The 22,860-nt window shown below is 37.8% G+C and overlaps 1 protein-coding gene across 1 annotated transcript in view; it reads right to left on the minus strand.

The window, feature by feature from the left end:
* LOC144251566 (contactin-associated protein-like 3) overlaps window positions 1-22,860 on the minus strand; it is a 130,488-nt gene that overhangs the window by 32,935 nt on the left and 74,693 nt on the right. The window contains 4 exon segments of the mRNA XM_077794414.1: window positions 4,060-4,216; window positions 13,701-13,898; window positions 19,392-19,511; window positions 22,528-22,634. Of these exon segments, the coding sequence (XP_077650540.1) occupies window positions 4,060-4,216; window positions 13,701-13,898; window positions 19,392-19,511; window positions 22,528-22,634 (582 nt within the window).

Raw genomic sequence — 22,860 nt, forward strand, 5'->3', positions numbered from 1 at the left:
TGAAATTGGAAAAGATAGAAATAAAAGAAAATGGCTATATTAAGATTTTCTTCATGTAATAAATGAAGTAATCTGTAATGCATAAAAGAGATATCAATTAATGTAAGTCAGGTACTCTGCAATATGTGAAATATTTAGTGATACAGAAAGATTATTTCTCATATCCAGACTAATATTCCATAACCTTACCTAGTTATTGATGTTTGTGCAAAGAACAGAGCATGTGTTATGAAGTGTCACCATCATTTAGCTCTGGAGTGGACTGATGGTTGACAAGCAGAAATGTTCTCCTAGGAAACAGGGTAGGTCAGCTTAGGAGATTGTGTATGGACACAGCAGGCATCAAAAACAGCATTTCCATGCTGGTAATCACCATCTCATCAAGGTAGTCTAGTAGGGGAGCTGTACTTCTATGAGCTATTTATGAAGGATGCTGGAATTTTAAAAACTCATTTTGCATAGAAGCTCCAAGCTTCTTGATGTTTAACGCTGCATGCAAAATACTGAGCTTGTGTAAGGTGACAGCTTGTGTAGGGCACCTCAGTTGCATTGGAGGAGATACTAAGTCTCCCCCTCCCCCATTATTTTGGAGAGCTCCCAGTCAATCATAAAAAATGGCTAATATTTTTCACCAATTTTTTGTTGGTATAGGCAGATCTCAACCTTTGCAGATTTATATAGATGATTGAAGATTTGCCATGGTTACCAGACTTCCTTAAAATTTCTTCAGCAACTGGGACTTGTTTTTTTTTATTTCTTTTTTCCCTATAATTTTCTGAAATATATACTACAGGTAAAATAGTCCTAATTTGAAAACCTAAAATGGGAAAACCTCTAAAATATAAAACATTTTGAGCCCCAACATGATTCCATGGGTGGAAAACTCCACTCAAGACCTCTTGTGATGGTCAAAGTAAAAATGAAGATGCATTAAAATATTGTATAAAGGTCCCTTTAGGCTGTGTGTATACAGGGTTCAGACTTGAGTTTCATCCCTGAGATATCTCATTAAGTATTTGCAAATATTCCAGATTCCCCCAATCCAAAATCTGACACACTTCTGATCCCAGGCATTTCAGATAAGGAATACTGAGCCTCTAGGTAGTGTAAACATGGGAAGAGTATATTTCTAGATATGATAACCCCTTTCAGTACTATTAAAAGTTCAGTAAGAGAACTTTCAAAGACTTTTTGCTAGAAAGTTCCCATTGTTCTAGAAATTATGCTTTCCTAAGAAATGCCATGACTTCTAAGAACCATGGACCCAACCTCCAAAATTGTGACTCAGAATAAACCTTTCTCCCTTTAAGGTTTTCATCTCAGATCTTTGGTCACAGCCATAGAAAGCTGAGGAGCACGAGGCTTTCTGATATCTGCTCTGGTCCCAGCACTACCATGAATTTGTTTACCAAGAGATTTGATTTGATGCAAAGTAGAGCTATACATTTGGGGGGTTGTTGAAAAAGCCAAAAAGGAAAAATGTTGAGTCCACCTCAACATTTAATAACTAGGTTAGTAATAAAATGCATATCATGGTCCACAACTAATCTTAAAATCTTTCCAGTTTTTCAACTTCTGTTTCATTGACCTCTTGCCTCTTTCCTGGCCAATTCAGCCTGCATTAATTAATTACTATCGTAATAAAATTTGTCTTGATATGTGCTAGGACCCATCTCATCATCTTGATCTTCATCTTAAAAATCATCTTGCTTATTCTTTGAGTTTCCATATGGATTTGAAAATCCACTTGTTGCATTCCACACCAATCAGTAAAACACTTGGCATTTGTTAGAAATCCCTCTATGTTTATAGAATAATTTGGAAAAATGATATCTTTAAAAGAGGGCTTCTCAATAGCAGTGTTATTGAAGGACTGCATAGTTTTGCTCCATGAGGGTTGTACAGTGCATTGTAGAATGTTTAGCACTTTTTTTTTGCACTAGGGATTGAAACCAGGGGTGCTTTATCACTAAGCCACATTCCCAGCCCTTTTTATATTTTATTTAGAGACAAGGTCCCATTGAGTTGCTTAGTGCCTCGCTAAGTTGCTGAGGCTGGCTTTGAACTCATGATCCCCCTGCTTCAGCCTCCCAAGGCCTTTAGCACTTATTAAAGACACAGAAACATTCCTTCCTTTGTGACCACAAAACTGTCTTCAGAAAAAACAAGCATTCCCCAGGGTATCAAAAGCATACTTGATTGAGGACTACTGCTTTAAGCTACTACTGACTCATAGAATCTATGACAGTAGTAAATCAATCTATTTACTTGTCTTCTAAATCTCAATAATTTTAATATAAAAGTATTAGACTTATTCTAAAGAAATTTACATTGTAACATAGCAAATAGTTTTCATTAAGTCTTTCAGTGTTAATTAATTTATGCTTTTATAGATATTCAAGTAATTTCTCAATACTGATTGATCACAAATTCAGCGTATCAACTGAACTCTTCATTCATCCTGGTGGTATTTCATTATATTACCTTCAATTTTCTGTGTAGGCAGTCATGTCATTGGTAGGTAATGATGGCAGCTTTGTTTCCTTTTTTACAAGCTTTTCATCAGTTGTTTGTTGTGTGTATATGTGTATGTGTGTGTGTGTGTTTGTAACTGGCATGTGATGAGCTTTTGTGTATTCTACAATGAATTGTTGCAATGTCAATTTTCTTAACTTTAGTTTTGAAATACTCTTGCCTGTTTCACTTACTGATTCTCCCAAGTCATGTTAAAATCTTCCAGTATTTTGAATAATTTTTCTATTTCTCTTTGCTTCCTTGCTAATTCTTTCTTGATACACTTTTTTTTTCTTGATATACTTCTTATGGTGCATATGAAACTTGTTGGAGCATCTCATGAACGAATCAGCGTCATATAGGGTCCAACTTTATCCCCAACGGTGTGGTTGTCTTTGTCTGACCTAATACAGCTACACCTGCTTCCTTTTGATTTGTATTTACCTGGTAAAAATGTCTCACCCCTTTACCTTCAACTTTACTGGTGCTTATGTTCTCTTCTGTGAACAAGCTATGGTTTCTTTAAAAAATATAATATGATAATGCCTAACGTCTGACTTCAAAATGGACAGAGTGGCCTCACATTCACTGGGGTTAGTTGCACATCTGGATATGTTTAAACTATCTTATGTTTTGTTTTCTATCTACCCTGAATAATAATTAAACAAAAGTCCTAAGACAAAAATATAAAATAATAATAATGAATATAAAACAGTATTATATACAGCTGCAGGGATCATCCTAACTAGCAAAATAACTTATGGATTTTTGGAGAAGTTGAATTCTATGATGTATGTATATTTCAGAGAATTTATAAAAGACTCTTGAACAATGTTTACTATAAATTTATACCTATAGATTGACTTGGAGCATAGCTTAACATTTTACATTATTAGAGTGCCTTTTACATATGTGTATTTTATGTTAAATGTTTGGTATATTGGAATTACTGTAGAAATTTAATTAAAAAGTCTTGCTTTAATTGGTGTCTATCTAATTATCTTTTTTTTTTCATATACTGCTTCAAATTAGCTCCTGACTACATCAAACTGGAGCTAAATGGGTGGGGGATATAGTTGATTCCTTTTTTGCAAAACCTCTTGGAGTTCCATTGTGTAAATGGAGTTCCCATGTTAATGTTTACTCACAAATTCCTAAGAAATATATAGTATTATCTCCTAAATATATTTAAGACAAAGCTTTGGAGGAATTCACCTTCTGAATTATTGCCATGAGTGCCAGATTGCTCAATTAAACTGAACTTCAGAGACAGACACTTGACTTGAGTCGGAGACTTACCAATTGCTTCCAATTGAAGAAGAATAAAAAGCACATTATCTGGTATTCACAGTGAAATAGTGAATCTTTGGTCAGACAATTTAATCTTTCGATTAACTGAAGGTATTTCATCCAAACTTATCCTTTTAAATTACTTGAGCATCATGTAATTACTTATTTGTTCCGATATGCCTGCTGTGTAATTAACTATGCATAACTGAGGAATAAAAACTACATTTCTGTGCAGGGACAGCATGTGGAAATCACCATTCATCCTGGTCACCGTCACAGCTGCAGTGATACTGAGAGTCCAGGCAGCTCCCCTCTCGTCCACAAATGCACTTTTGTGCATCTGGCAGAGAACCTCCCCAGTAAGTGTGGGTTCCATTGGTTCTTCTAGCCCACCAGCTCAGTGGTGTTCCATCTGAAAGACAAGTATGAGAAAGGTGACATCAATTTTGCCCCTCCCCCTGTCCAAAATAGTCCGCTTTATTCCCAGGTCTAAAATGTGTGTGTGTGTGTGTGTGTGTGTGTGTGTGTGTGTAAGAGAAGAAAGATACACTTCACTTCAGAAGCTATATTTTACCCCTGCCAATAAAAATGTGGTTTCTCCAAATATATGGGCCAAGTTTCTCCCCTCAGTGTTTCAATTTCTAGGCTTAAATAATCCCCATCATCTATTTTTATTTTATTAGGAAATGAGTCCTTAACTTACTTGTACATGGATATCACATATTTTCCATAAAAATAACATTCAAAAAACATTTGCCATCAAAACAACAGTAAGAGTAATTTATATACCCAGGATGAATTTGTTTGAGATGACAAATGCCCCCTGAGCAAGTTCAATGTCATACAGAAACAATGATCTATCACCCCATATTTTTTTTAAAAGAAAAGTTGCTATACATTGGGCCTTTGGAAAGGTATGGCACCCTCTGTAAGGACTTAACACATATTTTTGAGATATGTGTTTTTCTTGTATTACAAAGCCTGACTGTTTATCTGGAGGCTAAATAAATGCATGGATTGGTCTTCTTCAAGTCTCAAGTGAACATGATGCTGAGAAATCAAGTCTGCCTGGTGCAGATGTTCAGCGCCAACTCCCCAACCCTGGCTGTGGTCAGATGACAGAGCTGGGCACTGTCTCAGCTCTACAGAACCACATGTTAAGACCAGGCATGCTTTGGGGGTGGGGACCAGGATGCACATCACAGTGAGCCTGAGATGATTACAGAAGCGGGTGTGCAGGTTAGCCCTCTTAGAGGAAGATGCAGGAGAAGATAAATTGCAGTCATCCAAAAATTAGAGGATGAAGAAAATGGAATTGGATTGCTTCAATCAATTTCCCAAATGTGCTTGGTAATTTGGTGCTGTTTTTCAAATTTGTAAGTTGTTATTGTTGGGCCTTGAGTTGAGATCTGGAACTTATCCCAGGTTCTGCCTTTAATGCTTAATACAACTCAATTATGATTCATTTATAGGTAAGATCTCTGCATTCATCATCCTCACTTTCACTCTCCCACCCTCCTCAAAAGAAATTTAAAAAAAATAAAAGCAATCCTGAGAAATTGATGGAGGAGTAAATATCTAGAACCTGTTAAAAATACATTGAAAGCTTGTTACTAGGAAATAAGAGATACTCAGAAAATTTAATATTCTTTTCTCAAAATGCTACTTTGAGAAATGCTACATTAATTCCTTCACCACTACACTTGCCTAGATTGAAGTGTATATCCTAGTGCACAAGGATGAATTTACCTGGAAATACCCCTGTAGAGTGGTAAAAAATAATTTTTTGAGAGACAGCAAATATCTTTGGTTCTGCTCAAGTGTCTTAAAGTGTTCTAGAGAACAATCAAAAGACTTCAGGGGAATTTCCAGATGATGTAGACTTATCTTTTCCTGCTTCTTCCGACTAAGCACAATGATAAACCTTGGAAATAACACACAAGAAGAACCACAGGAGATTCTGAAAGGAGGAAAGAGGAAGGCTAACTGGTTAGGACCCAGAACTGGAGGGAAATTATCATAGTTTATATAGAATTTCATTACAATTCCCCATTCATGTTAAAACAAAAAGTTTCTCAGAAGGAGGATAGATGATATGGATTAGAAAATTAGCTCTAAATAAAGAAAAAAGGAGCATTAAAGAAAGAATAAATGAAGATAAAATATAACATTTTGACAATCAAATGTGGTTCATCCCAGGAATGCAATGTTCAACATATGGAAATCAATAAATGTGATTCATCACGTCAATAGACTTAAAGATAAGAACTATATGATCATCTCAATAGATGCAAAAAAAAAGCATTCTACAAAATACAGCACCTCTTCGTGTTCAAAACATTAGAAAAACTAAGGATAATAGAAACATGTCTCAACACTGTAAAAGCTATCTATGCTAAGCCTCAGGTCAACATCATTCTAAATGGAGAAAAATTGAAGGCATTCCCTCTAAAACTGGAACAAGTCAGGGATGCCCTCTTTTAACACTTATAGTTAACATAGTTCTTGAAACACTGGCCAGAGCAATTAGACAAAAGAAATTAAAGGGATACAGATAGGTAAGGAAGAACTTGAATTAGCACTATTTGCTGATGATATGATTCTATACCTAGAAGACTCAAAAAATTCCACCAGAAAACTTCTACAACAAGTAAATGAATTCAGCAAAAGTAGCAGGATACAAAATCAATACCCATAAATCAAAGGCATTTCTGTATATCAGTGACAAATCCTCTGAAAGGGAAAAAAGGGAAACTACTCCTTTAATGATAGCATCAAATAAATAAATAAAATACTTGGGAATCAACTTAATGAAAGAGGCAAAAGACCTCTACAACAAAAACTACGTAACATTAAGGGAAGAAATTAAAGAAGACCTTAGAAGATGGAAAGATCTCCCTTGTTCTTGGACAGGCAAAATTAATATTGTCAAAATGACCATATTACCGAAAGTACTATACAGACTTAATGCAATTCCAATCAAAATCCCAATGACATTCCTCATAGAAATAGAAAAAGCAGTCATGAAATTCATCTGAAAAATAAGAGACCTAGAATAGCTAAAGTGATCCTTAGCAAGAAGAGTGAAGTAGATGATATCACTATACCAGACCTTAAACTATGCTACAGAGCAATAGTAAAAAAAAAAAAAGCAGCATGGTATTGACACCAAAAATAGACTTGTAGACCAATAATACAGAATAGAGGACACAGAGACTAACCCACATAATTACAATTATCTTATATTTAGACAAAGGTGCCAAAAACATACATTGGAGAAAAGATAGCATCTTCAACAAATGGTGGTGTGAAAACTGGAAACCATATGCAACAAAATGAAACTAATCCCCTCTCACTCACCATGCACAAAACTCAACTCAAAGTAGATCAAGAACCTAGGAATTAAACCAGAGACACTATGTCTATTAGAAGAAAAGTAGGCCCAAATCTCCATCATGTCAGATTAAGCCCTGACTTCCTTAATAAGACTCCTATAGCACAAGAATTAATAGCAAGAATCAATAAATGGGATGGATTCAAACTAAGAATCTTCTTCTTAGCAAAAGAAACAATCGGTGAGTTGAAGGAAAGATAGAAATTTCTAACATTGGAAATGAAAAAGAAGCCATTGCTAACGATCTGATGGACATCCAAATAATATTAGAGGACTATTTTGGACAACTCAATGCACACACATTTGATTATTGATATGAAATGGAGCAACCACTTGAAAGACACAATCTACCAAGCCTCACTCGAGGAGGAATAATCTAGACATCTCTATGTTATGGGTGGGATCACATCCCCAAAACAAGTTACACTGAAGTCTTAACCTTCCATACCTCAAAATTTAACTTGAATATGTGGTCCTTGTAGAGGTAATTGAATTAAGATGAAATCATTAAGGTAGGCTCCAATATAATGTGACTTGTCTTATTTTTTAAAGAAAGGTAAATATGGACACTGAGCTAGACACACACAGAGGTAAGATGATATGAAAATACACACAGAGAATATCATGTAAAGTTGGGAGGTTGGAGTGATTAATCTACAAGCCAAGGAATGTCAAAGATTGTCCACAAACCAACAGATGCCACAGGTTTCTGTTAACACTTTGATTTTGTAATTCTAGCCTTTAGAAATATGAGACAATGATTTTTTTCTTATTTTAAACAACCCATGTCTAGGACTTGGTTATAGCATCTATGAGAAAAGAAGATAGATTTTATTATTTTGTTTTCCTACTGAAACTTTTTATTGTTTATTTTTGTTGTTGAGGCTTCAGGAAATTAACTTTGCCCATAATTCATTCAGCCTGGACTTAGTGACACCAACTTATATTTGAGCCAATTAGGAATAAGACCAAACTACATTCTTAGGTCTATTTAGTTAATACATGGCACTTCACCAACGACTTTTCTCATATAACCTTTAACAAGAACTCATAAGTAACATTGATTATCCCCCAAGAGATGAGAGATCGATGGTAATTCAAATGGGAACCTCTGAAAAGATTTGTCAATTTAAGTAAAATGAATCAAGAATCGACAATTTTTCCAAAACAGAAGGTTCAGACCCAGATAATTTCATCAGAAAATTCTACCTAACATGATACCAATTCTCCTCAATGTGTTCAGGAAACAGAAGGACAATGAATACTTCCTAATTTATTCTAAAAGGCCCACATTGCCCTAATACCCAAACTAGGAAACATTTTAAAGAACAAAAAAGAAAGAAAAGAGAGAAACTGCAGAAAAATCTCTCCTAAATATAGGCATTGAAATCTTTAAAAGTATTAATCAGCTGGATCCAACAGTATGCAAAAATAATTATGCCTCATAATCAAGTGGGATTTATTTCCACATATGCCTTGAACATCATGGAATTAATTAACATTATTCCTCACATCAACAGGCTAAAGAAGAAAAACCATATGGTCCTATGAATAGATGAAGAAAAAGTGCTCAATACAATCCAATAGCCATTCATGATAAATAAAAACTGTCAGAAAACTTGGAATACAAGAGAATGCCATCCACTTGGTGAAGAGCATCTAAAAGAAACCTACAGTTAGCATCAGACCTAAAAGTGAGGGACAAGATAATTCCCCATGAAGACTGGGAATGAGAAAAGGGTATCACTGCTCACCACTGCTTTTCCACATTGTACTGGAAGTTCTGGGTAATATAGTAAGCAAAAAAGGAAATAAAGTATATAGATTATAAGGGAAAATTAAAACTCTTTTTTTCACAAATAGCATCACTGTCTATACAGAAAATCCCTAAAAAAACTCAACAGCAGAAATATCTAAACTAGAAAGTGTTTAGCTCAAGACTGCAGGACAGCAATTGATTGCTTTCTTATATAAAACAGTATACCACTGGAAGATGAAATTAGAAGCACAACATATTTTACACTAGATCTAAAAGTTAAATATTTAGGTATAAATTAACAAAATTGGCACATAATCTATATGGGGAAAAAAGTATAAAATTCTGAAGAAGGAGATCGGAGAGGATCTAAGTAAATGGAGAGATATATCATGTCCATGGATAGGAAGAACTGAGAATGTGAAAGTGTTAAGATCTTCCCAAACTGATCTATAGATTTAGTGCAAGCCTCATTAAAATTGCAGCAAGTTCCTTTGTGGATATTGACAACTGATTCTGAAGTTTACATAAAAAGGCAAAGACTGACAACACCCAACACACTACTGAAGATGAATGAAGTCAGAGGACTGGTAGCACCTGGCTTCAAGACCCACTACAAAACCACAATACTCAAGACAGCATGGCATTGGGAAAAGAGTAGATAAACCCATCAATGGGACAGAATAGAGGACCTACATATACATCCACTCACAGATAATCAACAGAACTTTGAAAAAGGCCAAAGACAACTCAATGGGGAAAGTACAGTTTTTGCAAAAGTGGTATTAGAACAATTAACAATCCACATGCAAAACAAGGTGAATCGAGGCACTGTCCACCTTTCATATCAAAATTAAAATGCCATACAACAAAACTTCTGGAAGGTAAAAGGAAAAAATCAAGTTGATCTTGGGTGTGTCAATGAGTTTTTAGATGCAACAGCAAGAGTCCCATCAATGAAAATAATTTTATAAAGTGGATTTTTTAAAAACTAAAAAGTTTCTAAAATGAAAAACACTAATCTAATAAAAGACTTGTATCTAAAACATGCAAATAATTTGTAGAATTCAATAGTTCCATAAGTAACCCAATTAGAATGAGGCAAAAGATCTGAACAGATACCAGAAAAAAATAAGATCTATTGATGAAACGCAGAATATGAAGATACCCTCAAAATCACATGTTATTAGGAAACGGCAAACACAAACAATAATGGGATACTACTGCACACTTGTTAGAATGGTTAAAGTTCAAACACTGACCTTTTCAAATGCTGGCCATGATGTAAAGCAACAGAACCTCTCATTTATTGCTGATTGGAATATAAAATGGCCCAGGCATTTTGGAAGACAATTTGGTGCTTAATAGGCTTACCAGCGTTACCATAAGATCCAGCAATTATTCCCCAAGGCATTTAAGCAAATTAGTTGAAAATATATGTGGTTGGAATAATTCTCACCTACTACATAGAAATCAAGACATTGTGATATTGATGCAGGGTAGACATATAGATTTTGAAGACAAAGAATCAAGAAATAGACCCACCACACAAACATGCCCAAGTGGTATCTGGCAATGTTGAAATGGTAATTCAAAAGAGGAAGGACAGTCTTTCAATAAATGGCATTAGGGAAACTGGGCCAAGCTCTCACACACACAAAAATCATCCCAAAGTAGAACATAAAATATAAAATATTTTCTATAAAATATAAACCACTAGAAAAATATTTTTTAAATCTTTAGGATATAGAATTAGAGAAAGAATTCTTAGACTTAACAGCAAATGTACAACCCACAAAAGGGGAAAAAATGGTAAATCTGACCTCATCAAAAGTAAAACTTTTGCTAAAGCATAAGGAGGATGTGGAAGAAATCAAAGTCTTATAAAGTGGAAGTTTGGGGAAGGTAAACTAGTATGGCAACCCTAGAAACCACTTGGGCACCTTTTTTTTTTCCTTTATAAAATTAACCATGTAATTACCCAACAATTGTGATCTTGGCCATTTTGATCCCAGGAAAATGACACTGATGATCACACATTCATAATGGGTACAACGTTCTAATGAATCTCAAGGAGGATTATGCTGAGTGAAAAAAAGTCCATCCCCAAAGTTTCTACTTTCTGATTCCATTTATATAACATTCTTCAAATGGAAAATAAATGGAGAACGGATTAGTGGTTGCCAGGGGTTACCACTGATGAGTAGGAGGTGGAAGCAGATGTGGATACTGAGCCAGAGGAGGCTCATGCCGATGGAAATCTTGTGTAGCTTGACTGACAAGGTTGTGATACTGCACTGAAGTTTTGCAAGACATTACAACTGGGAGAACTGGGTAAAGGTACTCGGGTTCACTTGATGATTTCTCACAAGTGTGTATGAATGTGCAGTTGGCTCAAATTTTTAAAAATTCATTTAAAAAACCAATAAAATCCTAAGGGAAAACTATAGGCTCTTTTTCAAAAGAAAACCAGAAAACTTTCAATGATTGGAGTAGAATACTTCATTTTCTCAATTATTTTAGCCCCTAACACAGTAGTTTCCAAAAGATCACCTGAAGATTTTTTTCAAAATTCCAAGCCCAGGCTGTTCCTCAGATCAGTTAAATTGTAATTTACAGGTATAAGACATTTGCAAAGTCCAATGTTACTTCATTTACAGTGTTGCAAGGTGTCAGATTAAAGTTCTTTCTGACTTGCTTGTACACATTATAAGGCAAAGCAGATCAGAGCTCACATCCTAAGGAAAGTTCAACCCATGTTACCCTTCTATGTCATCTCTTCCCAAATCAGGAGCTTCTGAAAGGTTTAGGTTCATTCTACATGTTTGTCTGGGTTAAGTTTATATTTAAAATTCTCCAGTGGCCCCTTTGCCACAATGACTCTAAGACAGAGAAAAATGACACTACATTTTTCCTAATGTAATTTAAAAAATGCATCTTATTTCACTTTGAATTATTAATTCTCCAAATTCATCTTGTATCTAGAAATAAAACCAAATGGACAACAGCTGGCGAATGCATCAATTAAATCCCAACTCCATTGGGAGGGTTTGTGCACACTTGTGTAGTGCACAGGGTACAGGCTGGTCCATGCACACTGTGCTTGCTCACTGACACATCCGGAAATATTGTTTACTGGTTCCATTAGAGGTCACTCTCATGTGACTTGTTCCCTTTCTTCCTCATGCCTGGCTTTCCCTGGTAACTATCTAGTATATTTTGTTCCATAGTCCTGGTCTGGCTTACTATAATCATCTTTCTCACTGATTAAACTTCAACCATGATGAATTAACAAATACTTGAACCTAGTAATGACAACTATAAATATAAAAACCTGGAGAGCTGGGAATGAGAATAAAACTACAGAGCTGGGAGTGAAGATTACTTATTTCCTGAACTTTATGTAGTTTATCTCATTTATGTAGGACTCCATGAGATCAGTTCGGTGTCTTGGAAGAAGAAACAGATGCAAAAGATTAAGCAACTGGGCTGGGAGTGTGGCTCAAGAGGTAGCGCGCTCTCCTGGCATGCGAGCAGCCCGGGTTCAATCCTCAGAACCACATACAAACAAAGATGCTGTGTCCGCGGAAAACTAAAAAATAAATATTAAAAATTCTCTCTCTCTCTCTTAAAAAAAAAAAAAAAAGATTAAGCAATTGCTTGAATTTATGCAGATGCTACAGAATAGACTTGGACTTCAAACTTAGATGTGAGATGAAACAAGTCCTTTGCTCTTTTTAGTCACTGGAACCAGCAGATAGGCATTCAAAGGAGACTAGATCACTCTGAGAAGGGACCCAAGTGAGGATTGCATAGATCTAGACAACAGGTAAGATTCAAGGGCGAAAGGCAGGAGGGGGCCATTCCAAGCAGAGAAAGTAGCAGGAAATTTCTGGCACAGAGAAGAACTGTGGTCTGGAATGTTCCACGGGGGCCAACTGACCAGGAGCCATGGGGATTAGGGGAGGCAGTACAGGTATGGGACAGTGATTCTGAAGGACACATCTGCAACTGAGAGTCACACACCAATACCTTTCAGTGCATTTGAATAGAAGATTGTAGATTAAAATTTTAAGAGTGGCTTTACTATGCTGCTAACTTACACTAGTTTAGATTGCTGAATTTCTAAAAAAGAAAGAAAGAAAGAAAGACAAATCTCAGTATTTACTAATGAAAATAAAGTACTTGCTTAAAAAAAAAAAAAACCTTTATTGGGGAGCATCAAAGGGTTCAGTAAGAGACTGTGGGAGTCCCTAGAAGGAGGGAGAAACATCTACTTAAGAGCAGAAGGTTATGATGCAAGCAGCGCTTCCTCGAGATAATCTGCATTTTTGAGGATGAAGATAGTCTATTAGATAACCTGGGGGAAATGGATGAGAGACCAGCCGGAAAACTCTTGTAATAACTTGAGTAATTATTCCGAATCCGACGTACAGGAGTGGTGGGGCTGGGAGTGACTGGTGGACCTACTGAGACAATCTGAAGGGAGGGATCCAGCGTGAGAGGCAGATTGAGGGGTAGATTTCGAAGAGTGGGGAGGCGGATTGGTCCTCCAGAAAGAACTGTTAACCCTCACCCACCTTAAAACCTCACTCTCCTCTAATTATCAAAACTGGCATCTGTTATTAGCAAAATTTCTTTGATTTTAAAAAAAAACAAACAAACATGTCACTAGTCCTGCATGCTGAGCATCCATCCCTTGAGAGGGCGCCTTGCAGCGCGGTCCCAGGCAGGGGTCCTCCTTACCTCTTGGGTCTGCGTGCCGCCCAGAGCCACAGCGCAGAGCCAGCTGCTGCTCACAGTGCTCTGCCAGGGCCACCGCTGCCAGCAGCTGCCCCGCGCTGGCCGCGAAGGCGAAGGTTACCGAGCGTGCGTGCCCCCGGGGGCCGCCTCTGATGGTCACCTGGTCTGGGCCACCCTGTGGCACCACCGTCCACGCGGTGTCTGCGGAGCAGAAAGGGGCACAGAGGAGGCGTCACCGCGGGGCAGGAGTCAGAGGCTGCGAAACACCTTTTATTTCAGTTAATTCCTTCCAGCGTTGTTATTGGTGCACTGTAGCTGAACATGGTGGGGTTTGTCCTTACCCATTTGTGCCTGCACCAATATACCCAGATAATTAGGCCAATGCCACTCTTCAGCACTTCCCCTGGGTCCCCTCCTCCCCTCCTCGGATCCCTTTCCTCTGCTTTTCATGAGATCCCCACCTCCACCTTTCTTTTCCTCTCTAGCTCTCACATATGAGAGAAAGTCTACAATCCTTGACCTTCTGAGTTTGGCTAATTTCACTTAACATAATCGTCTCTAGTTCCATCCGTTTTCCTGCAAATGACATAATTTCATTCTTCTTTATGGTCGAATAAAACTCCATTGTGTATATATACCTCATTTTCTGTCGCCATTCATCAGTTGACTGACACCCAGGCTGGTTCCACAGTTTAGCTACTGAGACCTGTGCAGCTATCAACATGGGTGGGCATGTGTCACTGCAGGATATTGACTTTAATTCTTCTCGATGAATACCCACATGCCGTCTAGCTGGTCATATGGTGGTTCCATGCCTAGTCTTTGAGGAAACTCCATACTGATTTCCATAGTGGTTGTACTAATTTACAGTCCCACCAACGGTGTACAAGTGTTCCTTCTCCTCCCCATCCTCTCCAGCATTTATTATTGCTTGTGTTCTTGATGGCTGCCATTCTCACTGCTGTGAGATGAAATCTCAGTGTAATTTTGGAGGAAAATGCAAATAAAAAACTACACTGAGATTTCATCTTAATTAAGTTTTTAATCAAAACTTGAATAACTGCGAGTTCGCAGTGAACTTTTTGCCTTGGATTTGTTTAGCAACGCATTAGCCAGAATTCAGCCTCAAAGAGAAGAATATATTGGGAGAACTGATGATTAAATTTCTGTGACTTGTCTAATAATATAATGTAAAAATCACTTTTTACATCAACACAAAAATGAGGCTAAACTGGGCATGTCCATGTATCTTTTTTGCTCAGTATTTTCCTCATCTGTGTGTTTATTTTCCTTATTATCAAATAAATTTATAAAAGATGCATTTGGGGATGATGGGACCTACAGATTGATGGAATTCCACAGGAAGCAACTTTGTTCAAAGCCTATCAACTTATCAGTAAGCAAGCCCTGAAGAATGACATGCCTTGGGCGTCCCATAGAGCGTCCAGGCAGTAATCCTGGCCATCTGTCTATCTGCTGATAACTTTTGATGTATTTCTGTTGTGTTGATCAGTTGAATTTGTTTTCTTTTACTTTTGTCTGTTTTTTTTTTTTTTTTGTGGTACTGGGGGTTGAACCCAGAGGCACTGTACTACTGAACTAAACCTCCAGCCCTTTTATGTATTTTTACTTTGAGAAAGGGCTTTGCTAAGTTGTGCAGGCTGGCCTCCAACTTGCAATCCTCCTGCCTCAGCCTCCCAAGTCTCTGAGATTACAGGCTATGTGCCACCACACCCAACCATTAGATTGTTTTGATAAAATAACAACAACAACAAAAAAAAAACACACACAAAAGAGCAAACTTCCAAGGGAAGAACTTTAGGTTTTTAATGAAAGTTCCCAAGGGAACTCATGCTTAATGGTGTAAAGTATTGCCTAGCTGAATGGATAGCTATGGGTCAGTGGACAAGGAGCTGCTTTGAAGTCACTCCAGTTCAACTACATCAATGCTGCCTGGTCCTTTAGCTTCTAAAAAAAAGACATATTTAGTATAAGGGACACTTTACATAGGAGTTTTCCAAACTGTAGGGACGGGGAAAATTCACATGGATATACATTTTTAAGAATTCAAAATCAAAGCAATGTAGTACGTGTGTTTTTTGTTGTTTGTTTTTTGGTTTTTTTTTAGTCCAGGAATTGACCAAAGGGATGCTTAACCACTGAGCCATATCCCAACCCTTTTTATGTTTTATTTTAAGACAAGGTCTCTCTTGAGTCGCTTAGGGCCTCGATAAGTCGCTGAGGCTGGATTTGAACTTGCGATCCTCCTGCCTCAGCCTCCCCAGTCACTAGGTTTACAGGTGTGTGCCACCATGCCCAGCTATATTAGGTTTTCTATTGAGAAATCACCCTCCCATCCTGTCACATCTCAGGATTTTTAATGACTTGGTTTCCAAATGTGTGTTAGAGAAGTTTAACTGTCTTACTGCTGCTCACCATATCAAAATAACAAACCATATTCCCACCATATCAAAATAACAAACAGAGAGACAAGGAAGCCCGCAGTGTGGCTGGAACAACCCTTTGGCCATGGTTCCTATGGAGAGCACAGTGTCCACAAAGGGACGGAAAGGATAGACAGAACCTGTGAACTGAAGGAGGGAACACAGGCTTGAATTCAAAGACCGTGGCCTGCTGTCCTCACAGAGGGGCTGCCCAGGCCTCCTGCAGCAATCTCAGTTCCAAGGCTCTTTCCTTTCACAAGGTTCTCATCATGAATTTCTTTTCATTTTAGAATCTTTAAACTCCTGGCCATCCTGTGTGCATGACTCCTACTCTCCATTCACCTTCAGGTTTCTCCTGTCGACTGGATCAAATCCACAGACACCTGACACTCAGGGGGGCCTTGAAGATAATCAGTCATGTGCCATCTTGGGTCCTGAGTCGTGGTTTGATGGTCCTGGGTAACTCACTTTAATAAATTTGCAGTCATGCATGATCACAGTGTAATAATAGAAAAACAGGTTTGAGATCTATCTGGAAAACGGCTGTCCCAGAGAGCATCAGGAGACTTACTCACCTGTAAACCTCTTCTTCCTTGGGGATTTCTGTTGAGAAGTCGGATATGATTCTTATCTTTGCTCCTGTGGAGGTGAGGTGGGTTTTTGTTGTTGTTATTGTTTTGTTTTTTTTCTGACTTCTGTCAAGGTTTTTCTTTACCTTTGATGGCTCACAGTTTGAATGTCCGTGCCTAGGCATGGTTTTATGTTGGCAGTGGTGGTAGCATGTCCTGTTTTAGTGTTCTTTAAACTTCATGGATCTGTGATGGATGTTTTGAGAAGAATTCATGAAAAATCCTAGTTATTATTGCTTCAAAATTGGCTTCTGTTTCTTTCTTTATTTCTTCTCCTGAAATTCCATTTACATGGAAGTTACACCTTTTATAATTATATCACAATTCTCATGATATTCTGGGTTTAGTTTTTTCAGTCTTTTAAAAAAAATCTCTTGGCTTTTCAGTTTTGGAAATTTCTATTTTGATATCCCCAAACGTAGAGATTTCTGTCCTCTGCTATATCCAGTCTCCGAATGAACTCATCTGAGGCATGTTTTCATTTTTGTTCCAATAGTTGGATTTCTGGCATCCTTTTTCCTTCTTTTTGAGAATTCCCTCCTCTTGGATGCACGGCTCCTCTGCTCTTGCATGCTGTCTGCTTGGTCTCTTAGACCATTAATCTGTTAGTCCCAGTGGTTTTCAGTTCCTCGTCGTCTGCTCATTCTAACATCCCTGCCGTATTGGAGTCTGTTTCTATGGCTTCCTCTTTCTCTTTTGAATTGTTTTCTGCTGTTTGTTTTATTTTTGTTTTTCCTTGACATTTTTTCCTGATAGCCAGGGGTGATGCATTGGTGCAAGTCACGCTGCCACCAGACCTTTAGTGAATCAAGGAGATGCAGCCCGGGGGAGGGCCTGTGTGATGCCATCATGAGCCTGGGCCTCCGCACTGTGGCCTCAGCTCCCTCCCCAGCACCCTCAGGCATTTCCCTTTTCCTAAGTAGGCTAAGCTCTGAAATAGATCCCAATAGTTTAGGCTCTGAAAACATTCTTTCTCAAGGGCAGGTCAAGGAGAATAGAATGCTCTGGTGAGTGTTTCCAGGTGATTCTTTCTCCACTTACCCTTCTGGAAGCATGAGGAGATTTTCCTCCAATATCACTGTAAGACACAGGTCAAGCTCCTCACAGCGTAAGGATCCTTCTCTGACTACAGATCTCAATTCCCAGACTTGTCTCCGCAGGGACTCCAGCAATTTGTCAATCACTTTTTAGGTTTTCCCACCCAGGCTCTGGGAAGGGGTGATTCTCTGTGTCTGCCTGCTTCTCTCTCCAATAGGGGGGACAGCAGTCTGCTCTGTGACTTCACATCTTTGCTAGATCTAGGAAGAGTCATTGATTTTTCATTTTTTCCAGTTTTTGACTTAGTAAGATGGAGCAGTGACTTCCAAACTCCTTAGCAAGACAGATGGAAGCCACTGGCTCCTGAAAGCTATCACTCTACATGCATTTTTCAAGCTAGTGGAACAATATTTGACAACAGCACCTTTTTTAAATTGCTTTTGCTTAATCTGCTCTAAGCAATGCAACCTCCAGAGAGAAGATGACTTTTTCTAGGGGAGTTTAGTGATTCCTCTGTCATTAACTAGATTTTATCATTAGATGGTTCCCTTACCAACTTCACCAAGCCTCCTTCTTCTCATCTTCAAACAATGACAAGATCCTTGCAAGGGTGACCTTGATTAAGTCCTTTGCTATTTGCCAAGACCACATTACTGCAAGAACCCATTGTGAAGAAGCTGAACCACAGCAAGGGATCCCGGGAAAGCTGCATGACTGATGCTCTGGGTGCAGGACCCTTCTCACGTTAGTATGATTGTTTGAACCAGGGAGTTTGGGAGATGGTGAGTTTCTGCTGGTGGGACTTCTGTATTTTATATCTTCAGTGCTTTGCTGATCACATGGTTCTAAATTTTTGGAATATTCACATTTTAAACATTCTTTGGCAATCTTCACTAAAGCATTTTTAATTTCTATGTACTTTCATTTGTTTGTTTCCTTCTTTTCTAGGTGTTTGCTGGTCCATTTGGTCACTGTCCAGTTTGATGGGACTTCACAACCTTTTCTCTGCACACTAAATGAGAACTATTTATTTCACATTTCTTCTTTCCAGAGAGCTCACTGAAATTTTCTAGGGCAGATTTCTGTAAAAATTTAATTACCTAAGCGGCATTTTACAGCAACCTTCAACAATCAAGCTGTCTTCATTTGTAATAATATCTAAACCAGGAGTAGTTTTATAATATTAACACAAATCAAATTTCTTTTATTATAAAAATTACATGCTATTGAAGATATAGATACACACACATACATGCATATCTTATTAGTACTTTTAAAAATCTCTTTTTTGTTCTAAGTTTTTAAAATATGCAAATCACAGAATCAAAGCTTTATATGTCATCATGGTGCATATGAAAAATATGTAATTGTGACAAGTGTTGCAGTCATAGCAGAACATTAAGTTTCACCTATAACCTAACCAAGGTAAGTCAGAAATACAAGGAAGTTTTATTGACAATAAAATTAGCCAATATATCAAGTTGCATGTTTTAACAATGCTGCCAACCAGCAAATCTCTCCCTGGTCTATCCTGATCATGGGCATAAACAGTTGATATCCAGGTCTGAAGGTTATTGATGTACCTGTCATGTTGCAGTACACAAGAAACGGTCCCAGGGGGCCACTGCCATCAGCATCAATATAGTAAAGCCCAGAAGGACTCCCTCAGCACTTGTGGGCCTCGCAGGACTGCTCATACAGCGCTGTAGGAGAACACCACCCATCAGAAGCAGAAGGGATCCCTCAATTGGTTTAATTAGTGTCCAAAGGTTTCCATTTCTGAATTACAGACACACGATACATATTACCTGACATCATTTTTATTAGTTTGTATGACATTATATTTGATTAGGTAGAAGACAGAAAGGTGACATATGATAAATTAAATTTAATTTCACTAACAAAGGAGAAGGACATTAGCAAGTCAAGATGGATTTAAGTGTTGAACATCATTAGGTGCTAAATAAATATTTGGCATATAGTTCTATTTGAAGAAAAAGGAAAGAGTGTACTGGTGACTAAAATGAAGATTTTCATGGGAATGTGAGGTCACTGGGCAATGTCTAGGGATTTTAGTTTCAATACGTAAATGTTCTCTTGCTTTTGAGCAAGGAAGATGAAGATTTTGAAGCCTAGTGTCAAAGATTTGAAGGGGCATTTTAGAGAAATCTGTGAATCTGAATCCTATCTGCTGTGGATTCATGATTCTATTCAAATTCCCTTCCTTACAGAACAGCTTAACCTCCGCCAGCAACCTAATACCTTCCAACAAGTCATGCCACTTCCAACCCCCTCATGGTTTAAAGCTATAAATTCTCTACCATTTAGTAAAACCTCAGGATACATTTTTCAAGATTGCTTAAATGTGTGTTTTCCTGCACTGCAATTCTAATTAGCTCCCAATCTGCGTTATTTTCTTTGTTCTTGATGAGGTTGAGTTATTCTGGGTCCACAGCAAAGCCCAAGGAAGGGGGTGAGAGTTATTCTCTCTCATTTTGCAAAACAGGAGGAAAAAAAACTTTGCAAGAGGACATCTTAAATCTAAGCAAACTTAAGGTAAATACAACCAGCTGTCAAATGAGAATGGCCCCACGGTAGATGGTCCAAATCAACAGAGTTATTTAAGAAACTTCTTAGATGAAAACACAAATAGGATAGATTGCTTTTCTGTCATTCTTTCCCACTTGTATGTTTATTTAAATGCACTAATTTATAAATGCCTGCTCGGATTCATTCATATTAATGACAATGATTAGACCTACATAGTGAACAAATTAGGAGAATTCTTGTTTTATGTGAACTTCTTGACTTAAACGACAATGTGTACACATATAATTATATGAGTGTCCCAAACAAAAATGACCTGTTTTAACTCTAAGCAGCCTTGTCTCACGGTCCTTGACTGTGGGCTCAGTGAAATTTCACCTTTCCTTGGTGTACCTGTTTGGAAGCCACAATTATGGAGAACCACAATTAGCAACCATATCATTACATCAGAGTGAAATCTGAATAGCTCCTCTTCAAATTTCTGATATTTTCCCTCAGATTTGCTCTGAGTTACATTTGCAGCAGAGATGGCCGTGGGCTGTCTGCTCCCCTCAGAAGCTCTTGTCTAGATCCTCAAGCTGGGAGCACAGGATTCTCCCTAAGCCTCATTTGCATGCAGAGCACAGAGTTAATAACACTCCACACCCTGCCTTCCTGATACAGTTTTTATAAAAATCAAATTAAAGAAGTCACAAGGAGTTGCTATAAGTTTCAAGGAGAACCTCAGTGCAAGGGAGTCGAAGTGATGATTTCCTGTCTTACACTGTTTCTTTAACGACCCAGGGAAGCGCAAATTGTTTGCAAGGAGACATGGAGAAATGTCAGCAGAGATGCACAGAAAGAAGAGAACTTTAAAAGTTCAAACAACAACAACAACAACAAAGGGTGTGTGTGTGAGAGAGAGATTTTCAAGGATTCTGGCATGTTCTAATCATTAACAAATTAGTGGTCAATAAACTAGTCTGGGCTTTAAAAGATAGAGGATGATTCTTCACTAAAGACAAATGACCTCTACTCGGGAGAGGCATTATAGACAAGTTATAGCAAGTCACCTAGAAGTGCTTCTGACAGTGTCCATTAGGAGCACATGCAAAGCTGGTTCAAACTGACCTCTGGGATCCATCCCAAGAGATTCAGGTCCAATAGGTTTGGGTGAGACCTGAGGTTCTTTATTTGTAACACATTCCCAGTGACTCTGAAGCTTCTGGTATGAGGCGCACCCTTCAAATGCTGGAGCTAAAGATCTAGAGCCTACTTCCTGAAGTTCAAATCCTCAGGGTGCCTTTAAGTAGCCTGAAGGTCAAGTTACTTGACCTCTCTCTGTCCTCAGTTTGCAATGAGGATAATAAGAGTACTTTATTCTTGAAGCTGCTTTAGGGTTAAATGAGTTAATTCATGCAAATCACTATTTGCATGAGGATAGATATATTTATGTACTCCATAAATGCATACTTTTATAATTATTCACTTATAATTATCATTACCACCAAGGAAAATTACAGTTGTAAGAGACCTTAAAGGTCTGCTAGTTTTTAGCTGATATCTAATTGCCTCTTCTATAATTTCCATCCCATTATTTTTTATACTTAATTTTATTACATTTAATAATAAATGTTGAAAGCCAGGCAACTGAGTATTTTTCTACTTTTCTTTGATTAAAAGGATTCTCAATTGAAACTACAGCCCCACTCAAGGAAAGGAATGAGTTGTGACATCATGCATTCCTGATTTAATCTAGCTTAATTTTACTCTTTACTTTTATTCTACCATACCTAATTCATCATATTTACCACCTTCTTTTGTGTAACCGACTTAGTACTCCATATTTCTGTACACTGTCTCAACACCCTTGTATTAAATGAGCTTGGGGTTGGGGGCCAGGCTCAGGGGTAGAGTGCTTGCCAGCATGCATGAGGCTCTGGGTTTGATCCCCAACATGGTGAGGGATAACTAATTAATGATAAAATAAAGTGAGGTGGTTTAAATGTAATCTAGAAATTAACCATTATTAAATACTTATTAATTGATAATATTAATAATTAATTAACAATTAATTAATAAAGACTTATTTGAATATGTGATCACAGAGATGCAGGCACACATAAACAATGAATGAAAAGGAAATGAAGTGACAAAGACACAGAAGCGAGGACAATGAGGTGGAAGGCTTACGGGAATGGCAGGTCTCTCCAGTGTAACCCGTGCCCTCACAGTTGCAGGAGAAGTTGTCCCAGGACTGGGCACATGCACCCCCATGTTCACAGAAGCTGGGCATGCATCTGTAAGGAAACAGATATGGCTATATTCTCCTTGGTCAGTCTGCATAAAATGAAAACCCTCTTTACTAAAAATGGATTAATGCAAAACTACAACATACCCAAGAAAATGCCGTGTTACTAGTGATTTGTCATCAAGATTTTCTGGTCATCATGATACATTTATTTAAATACATTTACTGGCCTATAACTGATCATATGTATCTTTGACAACTTTCAACATGTCATA

The sequence above is a fragment of the Urocitellus parryii genome, unplaced genomic scaffold (genome assembly GCF_045843805.1).
Source record: "Urocitellus parryii isolate mUroPar1 unplaced genomic scaffold, mUroPar1.hap1 Scaffold_108, whole genome shotgun sequence".
Taxonomy (NCBI): Eukaryota; Metazoa; Chordata; class Mammalia; order Rodentia; family Sciuridae; genus Urocitellus; species Urocitellus parryii.